At 38.5% G+C, this 11,461-nt stretch overlaps 1 protein-coding gene across 1 annotated transcript in view; it reads left to right on the top strand.

Annotated features, from left to right (window-relative positions):
• Positions 1-4,118: 4,118 nt before the first annotated feature.
• LOC146000602 (venom allergen 3 homolog) overlaps positions 4,119-11,461 on the top strand; it is a 30,120-nt gene continuing 22,777 nt past the window's right edge. Inside the window, exon 1 of the mRNA XM_083138357.1 lies at positions 4,119-4,301. Within this exon, the coding sequence (XP_082994483.1) occupies positions 4,119-4,301 (183 nt within the window). The remainder of the gene's footprint in view (positions 4,302-11,461) is intronic.

The raw sequence follows: 11,461 nt of genomic DNA, 5'->3' as shown, positions 1-11,461 counted from the left end.
AGTCTATGGACGAGACAAAAATGTGATGTGCATCGTACATCAATGTAAAGATGAGATTTTTGAGAATACGTCTATATATAACATATACCTTACAGATGAGAATGGAAAGAATAAATGGAGTTGGAAAATGAGTAAAGCGAATGTCAGAAAGGAATCCGATCCGGAATCACAGCCAATGGGCGCCGCCGGTTTCATCGCCTGAAGCTGCTGGTTTCCCATCATCCATAGCGGCAGCATGACCTACTTGAGATCTGGTGAGCTTCGGCCCGGCTTCGGCTGTGCTCGGAAGTGGAATGTTTTGAAAATACATTATTTTCTTACTCCGGTTATTCTTTACCTTATTCTCTGTAAGATATGTGTGATATAGAGTCGTATTCTCCGAAATCTCATCTTTACATCGACGTACGATACGCACCATAATATTGTTTCATAACTGCTGTCACAATAATTAAAACTACCCCTTCCGATGGAAAATCCCATTGATTTGAATAGGAAGAAAACACGTTTGCCCGTTGTTTAGACTCAGTTCCAGCTCGTCGTCTGCTTGTGACGTCACCACTAACGGAGTCCATTAGAGGTATGTGGTTGCGAAGTAGTAGAGTGCGATGTAAAAACTTAGCGAGGCAAATTGTCCATCGCCACGTTCACTCGCTTTGTGAAATTCAAGAAGTGTAAAAAGCTTTTTGACAGCACCAGTCAGCACCAACACCAGTAGTTAGATGACGATAGGGGCTGGTTTACCAATTTGTCCACTCAAGTAAATTTATTAAATAAATATTTGCGCTTTGGGGAAATGCGAATGCCTCAATTATGGTACTCTCATCATGCGCATCTTTCTGAACTACTGGTTGAGTAATTGAATTGGGTTATTTTATGTCGATTTTCCTTCACCTTTGGTCAGTCGCGACGATGAGGATGAGTAATGGTATTATGAAATTGAGGGGACACTCACAAAGAACATCCATGTCCAGGACGGGATTCGAACTCGATACCTCTGATATACAAAAAGATTTAGGTTAGTTTTTGTACGATAAATTTCAGATTTATTCTTTCATCAATGTTGCCAGTACACCTCGTGACTTCGAAAAAGAAGCTTAGTTAACACATAAAACCGTTAGTAATGTATGGAATGCGCTATTTTATCAATTCGATAATTACCCATACAAACTATCGATACACATCAAAAATTTTTGCAAGCGACTCCATAGCTGTGTTTTATCCATGTTTGTTTTTACTTTGAGCAAAGACTTTTTTTTACTCCTTAGTAACTTTGTCCAAACACTGAATATTCATGTAAAGCATGCTTTTCTGATTTAATGTTTAAAACATATCCATATAAACAAAGTTAATACCCAATCTCTATCGCTTTTTGTACAAAAGTTTCGGTACGTTCTAAATCTCGGTTGCGTGATTTTTCAGACACACTAGTTATCCACGTATATGTGTGTAACTACAGGGTGTCCCACGAACGGCGCAACTGGGAATTAAGAGTGGCGTTACTTTGTAACCGAAACCTGTACATACATAAGTCATACACCACATGTTAGCCCTGTCCAAGTAGATATTTTTAAACATAGAAACAACAAACGGGGTGCAGTGTTGTTCATGCAGTGTTGCCAAATGTAAGTGAAAGTGTAAATTTATTTTTCCACAAAGCATGGAAAATTGCATGTCAAACACTCGTACGGAAATTTGGACGTCAATTTCCACCTTGGGTAGGTGGACTATTTCGCCATCTATAGTTCAGAGAAGAAAACCGATCGTTTTCGCGTATAGCCAATCCTGAAATGCCTCGTAAAGGCGTACCGGTCCAAATGGGTGTTTTAAAAAAATTATGAGGTACAGTGGCAACGCTGTTGATGTTTGAAGGCAACAAAAGGTGTGTTTAGTGATGGTCTATGACATGGAAATACTGGAAACAGGAAAAAAACAAAATGAAAATTATGGTGAAAAAAGTGTTACTTACCTACTCCTGGCTACTGCAAAATATGTAAATAAAACACGTAATAACGTTTAGATGTGAATTTTATATCGGAAACAATTATCTTCTTAATGTCTCATAATTTTTGCCCCATGTCACGGAAATCACTGTTCATAGCATCAATAGTATATTTAAATCTTCAATTTGCAATCGAGTTTTGAATGAAGGACAGTCCATATAATATATTGCATATTTAATTATTTAATTATTTAATACTTGACATATATTTAATGACATATATTTAATGATACACACATATATATATACACACACACACACATACATACATATAGCTTGTATACATATATAAAAATGGATGTATGTGTGGGTGTGTATATTTGTTTGTTCCGGCATAACTCTCGAACGCCTGGAGTAATTTCAACCAAACTTGGTACACGTATCACTTGCAATCTGGAAAAAATATTTTGGGGTAAGACACCCCTGGCACCCATAGGGGTGGGGTGGGAAGTGGTCACATGTAAAAATAATCGAGAACCACCGATATTAAATTCCGCACAAACAGACATCCGTGGCTCTATGCAATCCGCACAACGACAGTGTTTCTCGGGTTGTCTGACATTCTGGCTGTGTTGCGAATGGAATCCATAGTTTTCGTGACACTCCCAATGCGGTTCAACGCCGGGTAATCAGCTAGTACATATGGATGGCTTATTGCAGAAAGGGGCCTGAGTCACCTTTGCACAATTCTGAGAAAAACAAGAAAAATCGTATATTATTGATAGTGTAAGAAAGAAATGTACCGCTGTTGGCTCAAATATTCAGCATAAAGAATAGTTAATTTTGCAACTCTCAATGCACCCCCCCGCAGTATGCTGCTAGAGACAGTGGAGATGAAAAAGTTGTGACTCCAGTACCTTTCTGCAATAAAAGTGAAAACTGTGAGAAATAAGACGAGAAATATCCTACAAACGCACGTTTGTCGTTGCCACATAAGCTAGGTTAGGTTAGGTTATGTTATATATGCCACAGAAAATTATAGATTCATCAATGAATGACAGTGTACTGCACTTTCTGGACTTATTGTCGGTGTTTGAAGTACAATAATGTACGAAGTCATACATGCATGTGTTATTCTACATCTGAGTCTGTTTCATTGCCGTGTGTAGTGGGCCACTGAAGAATATCTTCATAAAATCCTTTGACGTCGTCTGTACATACGACAAGGCAGTTCCTATGTCCTTCAATTTAGTAAGCTTGATCGGCATACGTGCAACTGGGAACGTACGTGGCGTAGGAATTACAATTCTTGCACCTTTTTTGACAAATAGAAGGTGTGAGACGTCAAACCTTTGATGAATTCGGATACCTTGGCAGTACCCTTATGTTCAACACAGTATTCAAAGTAATGATACTCCTATTCTTGTAGGAACACATGGTAGTTTTCACAGATGCCACATTTTTTATGTAGACATGAGGCCACCACGTTGCGAGACCAATAATGTTACTGGTGTCAATAAGTTTGACAGTAATTTTACCACCCCGAGCTGCATTGCAGATTAGCGTACACAGTTCGTACAACGTATAAATACGGGTAAGTTTATTGCAGAAAAGGGCACGAGTCAGTAACTCAGGTACCTTTCTGCATTAAAATACACTTTTCACTGTGCATTTTTTTGCCTATAGCCTCGTGTAACTGACGTCCTTTCTTCACTAAAAGATGTGTCTGTAACTAGGAAAATCAAAAATACCATTAACTCCGATACATCAAAAATGTGACTCAGGTACCTTTCTGCAATAAGCCATTCATATATATAGTGCTTGTGTGTCTGTCTGCTCCTTCCCTCCCACCAACCTGCAGTGATTTCGTTTGTGTCATTACTCGTAGTTTAGTTGCCGATGAGAGAATAATTTTAGTTTTTTGCGTAAACATTTCACTGGGACAAATATAACGACTTGAGGGTATTCAAACCCTAGGAGTAAAACATTACGCTAACAACCGTGACACAGAAAACGAAGTATAGCTATATTTATGTTAGATATAGTTAATAAACAATTGTTAACGAAAATGTTTTTGGTATAGTATTGTGTTGAAACTAAGAGTTACTAAAGGCTGCTTGCTTGCTTTCTTGTTTAAAATCATAATATTAAAATCTCTCCAACATCACATGTAAATATAATGCCTCTTTTTAAAATCCAGGACGTAGACCAGACGTGTGGTGAAGGAAGCAGCGGGATCACTGCAGAAGAGCAACGCGAGATCGTGTCCATGCACAACAGCCTGAGGACCAGAGTGGCCAGCGGGATTGAGGTCAGGGGAAGCGACGGGCCGCAGCCTTCAGCTAGCAACATGAGGAAATTGGTCAGTTATTATAAAGTTCATTTCTTTACACTATAAGTTCAATGGAAGGAAGTCATTTCAATAGAGTACACTTTATATATGTATATGTGTGTATGTAAACACTAGTGTATGTGTGTGTGTGTATGTTGGATGGGTGGGTGGGTGTGTGCAGCAGAAATGGGCTGACATTAGTGTTTTCTCGATACCGTACTGATCCGTCATATACAAGGTGAGTCAAAAGTCAGGTTACATATGGATTTACAGTACATATATTCAATTTGTGCACCTTGAATATTATAACACCATTAAGCCTTGTTTCCATGATATGAAAAACTAAATATGCTGACCAAGGCAGTAATTTATTTTATTATAAAACATAACTAAACGTAACGGTTCAACCTTCTAGCAAGGTCTTCTTCAGACTCTGTACCAAGTACAAATGTAACAAGGTACAAGAACAGGACGATATATATTCACAAACATTACTCCCCTCCAAACTATTAGAAAGTTGTTCTGGAACAATCTAGCAGGTGGCTTTCCCTCGTCAACTGTACTTTCACCTAAAAGGCTAAAAACATTTACTTTCATCTAGAATACTGTTAGACTCTTTATCTCACGCTCTTTTTCCTTCATTCTTCTTCCTTCTTCTCTCCTCTTTCTCTCTTGTCCTTTCCACTCTTTCTAACACCTTCTTCCATTCTTTGTTTAACTTCAGTCCCCCATTCCAGTTCATTATCTATTCTTCACCTTTCTTCTCTATTTCCTTGGCCTCCTTTCATTTTCTCACTAGTATTCTAGAAAACAGCTGGAAAAGAATGGCTTTGAGAAGGAGGATAGACTGGACATAAACAGAAGAAGGAAGAAAAGGGGCAGGGGAGAATTGGAAGAGAAAGAAAAAGAGGAAGAAAAAGAAAAAGAGAAAAGGTTTGGAATAAGGAGTATGAGGAAGACCACAGGAAAGATATGCAAAGTGCTTAGGAAAACGGGCATTAAAACTTACAGGAAGGGAGGAAGAAGCATCTTAGGAATAGCGAAGAATACAAGCAAGAAAAAGGAAAGCAGAGAAGAGGAAGAGGAAGGGATTATCTACGAAGTGAAATGTAAAGAATGTCAGAGTGTGTACATAGGAGAAACGAAAAAAAGGCTGAAAGACAGGTTGAAACAACATAGGGATGATGTAAATGCTATATTTAAACACACGAGAGAAACGGGGCATGACATAGAGTGGGATGAGGCTAAGCAGATAGGAAGGGAGAAGAGAATACTAGTGAGAAAATGAAAGGAGGCCAAGGAAAATAGAAGAAAGGTGAAGAATAGATAATGAACTGGAATGGGGGACTGAAGTTAAACAAAGAATGGAAGAAGGTGTTAGAAAGAGTGGAAAGGACAAGAGAGAAAGAGGAGAGAAGAAGGAAGAAGAATGAAGGAAAAAGAGCGTGAGATAAAGAGTCTAACAGTATTCTAGATGAAAGTAAATGTTTTTAGCCTTTTAGGTGAAAGTACAGTTGACAAGGGAAAGCCGCCTACTAGAATGTTCCAGAACAACTTTCTAATAGTCTGGAGGGGAGTAATGTTTGTGTATACATATCGTCCTGTTTTGTACCTTGTTACATTTGTACTTGGTACAGAGTCTGAAGAAGACCTTGCTAGAAGGTTGAAACGTTACGTTTAGTTTATGTTTTATAATAAAATAAATTACTGCCTTAGTCAGCATATTTAGTTTTTCTTGAATATTAATGCATTTGTGCACGCGACGTTTCCAGTTCTCCAGAACCTTTTGCAAAACGCGTGCATAATCATGTCTTCACGGTGCGTTCTTTCAGATGCTGGATGTTCTGAATCTAAATGAACCAAAATGAAAAAAAAATCCATTGATGTCAGATCTGGAGACCACGGTGGCCACTCAACGGGACAACGTCGGCCGATCCATGCACCAGGAAATTGACCTGTAAGAAGAAGGGCGCCATCCTATGTAACCTGACTTTTGACTCACCCTGTACAGTAAATGAAAAAAGGTTCCATGCAAAACCGGAATGGTTTATTAACAGGGTCGGATTGGCCCACCGCGCAAATTCCCGCTTCACCCTATCTAAAACAGTCGTTCGGCGATTTTTAAATTCCATTATTTCCAATCGGTCCCAGATATAGAGGCGCTGAGGCAAAGGGAATGCCAAACGAACAAAAAGACAGGAAGTTGTGTAAGTGTAAACACCACGTAGCTCTGTGAAATTATATTGATACACTACGGCATTAGTATTGTCGCCTTGCAAAGAAAGAAATTTAGTAAACATTTTGTTGCTCAATTCTCTCAATGTAACCATTTCTGCAAGTCATATAAGAAGAGTTTTTATGTGATAATTATTATTAGGGCTACGATTTTTATGACCTAAAATCAACAAAATATGCAAAATATAAAATGGTCTTATGACCTAAAATTTTTTTAAAAAATATGTACTACAATTTGAAAATATGCCCTTACAGCTGAACTGTTTCAAACATCAATATTTAACATATCTTGAGATATTTTGAGATATTACTTTTAGTTCACTTCATGAGCCCTGAGTTGCAATGTACAATGAATACTTTCTGTAAATTTTCAAATAAAATTATTGTCTATTCAGCCAGCAAAGCCTTGTACTGAGAAAAGCTTCTTTGTACTTCGGCTGACACAAGAGGAGCATATTTAAAGTAAACAATCTCAATCGGTTCAAGTTCTGTAGTATCGAGAGAAAACTTGCATTGCATTGCAATAGGGGATCTCATAATTTTGTAGAAAATAGACAGTGACCTACACATCGAAGAAATTCAACAATAAGCACATATTTGCTCGGAGTTATTTTGGGCCAAAGTCCATTTTCTGATTTCATTCCATTAGAAAAGGAGACTGGTTTTCACCATTTTTCAGGAAATAAACTGTGACGTATAATTGTAACAAGATCAACAACTTGAGTGAACATGCGAGTAAGAGCGAATCCACTTCAAAAATAGCTATATATTCCTTGGAAATGAGAAAATATGCTGAATATGACCGAAAATCTATCAACATATGCTCTATCACGTAGAAATGGCATAATATGCTTAAACATGCCCTTAAAAAGCACCTTAATTCAATTAGTTTCTTCACAATATGAATTTCTATATATTTAGGCAACACATCACTCTTACCAAACAAAAATCTGCTAAGTCATGAAAATCCTAGCCCTAATAGATATATATATAGGGTTAGTCAAAAGTATCGGGACAGGCCAGTAATAACGAGACGTGTGGACGGAGGAATATCACATGTTGCAAGTGGGTATTGGCGTGGAAACTGCATTGAATGGGGGTGTAGCCATCATGACAGCCATCTTGGATTTCGTTATTTTGGATATAACACAATATTTTCAAATGGAAGGGATATGTATGACACATCAATTTAGACTAGAATCGTCCAACAAACGACAATCCGAACTCATTTTGGACCTATCGCCATTCGTGGAAAAGATAGGGTGTGCTACGTTTCACTGCAAAAAATGAGATTTGTCTGAAAGAATTTTTACTGTATTACTGTGGGTAACTGTACACTGCAAATTATAGAGAGCATGAACAAGAAAACATGACATTGACTTACAGAATGCCTCAAAGCAAGTGTTCAAACTGCTTCCCGTCGACTGTCTGACAATATGCCAACCAATCATATAAACTGCAAAGTGCACGTTGCAGCAGCATATCCCAAGAAAGTCCTCTTGTTTCCTCCACAATGCGATTCCGTGGATCATTCAGGGAGTGTGGTTTGGTGCGATACACTTTGTCCTTCATGTGCCCCCATAAAGTAAACCAGTGGTGATAGATCGGGAGATCGGTTTTCCTCAGTACCCCCAGGCGAATGCCGGAATGGTACCTTAATTCGAGGCCCTGACTTCTACTTCTCTTCGTTTCTTCCCTTCCTGCCTCTAGTCCTTTCCCCGGTTTGTTTTGACAGTATGTTGAAACAACATAATATCGCAAATTACCGAATTAAAGAATGCCAGTCTAAACAATCCTTCCTTACAACAGAGTAACATACTCTTTTGTAGCTAACAATCCTATTCGACAAATTAAGAGCATCAGGTACGTATATGTTTTACTTTCCCTTCCACGGACAGCAATAACAGTGTTTGCCTGGATATGGACTCTACCTGTACACATCCCTTGTAGATTGTAGTCAACTTCCTCGAAGGTCAGTTGCATTTGTTATCGTCCTTGCGAAGGTTCTGCATGTTGCTCATGTTGGTGAGTGTTGTGCCAAAGGAAGGAGATTTGTGTCACTGTCAGTGGTCAAAATGGAGCTCAGTGAACGAGAACGTATTAATTTATTAATGATGCGTGTCTATGGAGATCGCAAGCGATCGTATACCGAGGTGTGACAGTTATTTAATGCTACATTCCCTGAACATAACCAAATTTCGAAGTCAACCGTCGAAAGAACCATTTGACGTTTTCCAGCAAGTGGAAATGTTAAAGGCCGTGTGCCATCAGGAAGGCCGAAATCGTGTAGCAACGAAGCAGTTTCTTTGGATGTGTTACAATCTTCTGTGGAAAATCCGCATACATCGACAACCAGCGTTGCCAACACGCTGGACATTTCCCAGAGTTCAGTGCAACGACATTTAGTGCATAGTAAGTTTAAACCCTACAAAGTGAGCTTAGTGCACGAACTGACGGAAAATTATTTTGATCGCCGTATTGAACTTTGCGAAGTAATAATGCGAAATATCGATAACGATAGTATTCACGTCATTGACATTGTATTCTCTGATGAAGCGACATTTACAGTATGTTAAACGTGCAGGTGAAGCGACATAACTGTCACTATTGGAGCGATGAAAACCCGCATTGGATGATGGAACATCATACCCAATATCCACAGAAACTGAATGTTTGGGTAGGAATGATGGGAGGCATCATCCTTGGCCCTTTCTTCATTGACGGCAATCTGACAGGTGAGAACATGGTTCTAAGAGTAGTAGGTTGGCTCATCCGGCGGACGACTTTCGTCCCTTCCAGCGCATTACGTCATCTGGTGAGCAAATGTCGCAGCCAACGGGTAGAAAACACATAGCAGGTGTTCTTTTTCATTGAATGAAGTTTTCCGGGGAAGGTTAAAAACCTTATTTACTGCTTAAAAGGACCGGTATTTCTTTTGGCACAAAGTCAGTAAAAGTAGGAATGAATAGAGCCATAGATAGAGCGTACACATACGGAAGAAAACCTGTAGCTAATTCAGTCACTTTTTCCTCTGTATCTCAAGTTAACACATGTTGCATTGATCCTTGTAAGTGTTTGGACATTGTGTTAATATTTTTGCATTTTTACCATGGCTGTTGCTTTTTCTTCTATATTTCGCAAAGGCAAGTAACAGAAATGCTTTACCCGGTATTCGAACTTTTGTAACTCAGTAGACACTACTTGCGTTTACTAAATGATATATTGTCTGATGATACGTAAATTTAAAATGAAGCCTACATATTTAAATTCCTAAAATGTAACGTGTTAAAACACATTTATTCTAAGATCCTCCTGTGTCATTGTTACTAATTTTAGTTTGTTTAATATACCCATATCAGTGTTTGTGAAAAGTAGTAAAAATAAGTTAAATATAGTACATAGGGAGGTAGTCACGGTAGTCATCCAAGATACAGTTCGTCGGGTGGAAAAAGTATCAATGAAACAACAAAAATCTAAATTGAATATTTTCTTTAATGGAAGAATGAAGAATATAAATATAAAATTTTATATAGTGCAGTTTTTTCTTTCTTGTAAACGATATTTCCTAAACGCCAAATGTTTAGTTACATTATTTCTAATATAAGTTTGTACTGCAATTTTTTTAGTTTAACTCTAATTTTATAAAGTACACAAACAACATTACAGTCCCACACGTACAAGCACAAGGGAAGACGTAATCATTCTTAACATAGAATCAAACCCATAAGAACAGTGGCGCAGGAACGGGGGGTACAGGGGTACATTGTATCCCCTAAATTATTGAAGGAGGTACTGTACCCCCTAAATCGAAGATTCTAGTTGTACCCCTTGTCACCCCCCCCCCCTCAGATACAAGATGCTACTGTTAAAAGAACCTAGTATTTTCTAATTGCTCAATACAAAAAATATAAGTTGTAAGCATTATTTTCCTTACCATAGGAATTCAAACCGTTGTAGACTTATTCTACATGTACTACATTGTGCTTGCTACTAGTTAGTTCATTGATCTGTGTTTGGAAATCTTTTTACGTAGATGAAAATTATTCAAAATGTATGTGAAACGATGGAATGAGTTAAAGTTTACTTTCAGAAAATCACACTGCAGACGAATTCCCTACGTATAAGGGGGTGCATGTTTTGTAAACAAGTGATCGCGTCGATTCGAAGATATAAATCTGCATCAGAAGAGCATATGACTGACCTTCTTTCATTTTGAATTTTTCAAATGGAATTTTCCGAAACGAATTTTTGCCTCGTCTTGTTTTCGAGATGCGACACGACAGACCAATTTCGGGGATACAATATACGAGGGGGTGCTGAAAAGTTCGTAGCCCAACCCAGAAGGATTGCACGTGGAATGATGAAACTTTACAGTTTTAAAGAACATATCGTGGTATGTACACATGCAAATTTTCATATTAATAGCGGAATTGTTATTGTGGTTTTCAGGCCCCTGAAGTGATGCATGTGTGCCCAGCCAGCGAATTTCACAAACATCGAGATCAGAGGTGTCATCAAATTTTTGTTCCACCAAGGAAAGTCGCCGAAGCAAATTCATGAGGAAATCAGTGGAACACTCCGGGACTCTCCTCCATCATATGCAGTGGTGAAGAAGTGGGTGGCACAGTTTAAACGTGGCAATTTTTCAAGAGATGATGCTCCACGTGCAGGAAGACCAAAAACAGTGACTGTCCCCAAAATCGTGGATGAAATTCATGACCTTATTCTTGAAAATCGCAGAATCTCAGCAAAACGTGTGGCAGAGATTATGGGCATTCTCGGGAACGCGTTGGTACCATAATTCATAATGACTTGGACATGCGCAAGCTCTCGGCAAAATGGGTTCCCAAAAATCTGTCAGCAGATCAAAAACGTGAAAGAGTGAGGACATCAAGGGTAGTCATTGCCCATTTTGAACGCAATGCCGACCAATTTCTGTCACGGATATTAACCAT

The sequence above is a fragment of the Lepisma saccharinum genome, chromosome 16, assembly GCF_977018435.1.
Source record: "Lepisma saccharinum chromosome 16, izLepSacc3.1, whole genome shotgun sequence".
Classification (NCBI taxonomy): domain Eukaryota; kingdom Metazoa; phylum Arthropoda; class Insecta; order Zygentoma; family Lepismatidae; genus Lepisma; species Lepisma saccharinum.
This window is presented reverse-complemented; position numbering and strand designations above follow the sequence as displayed.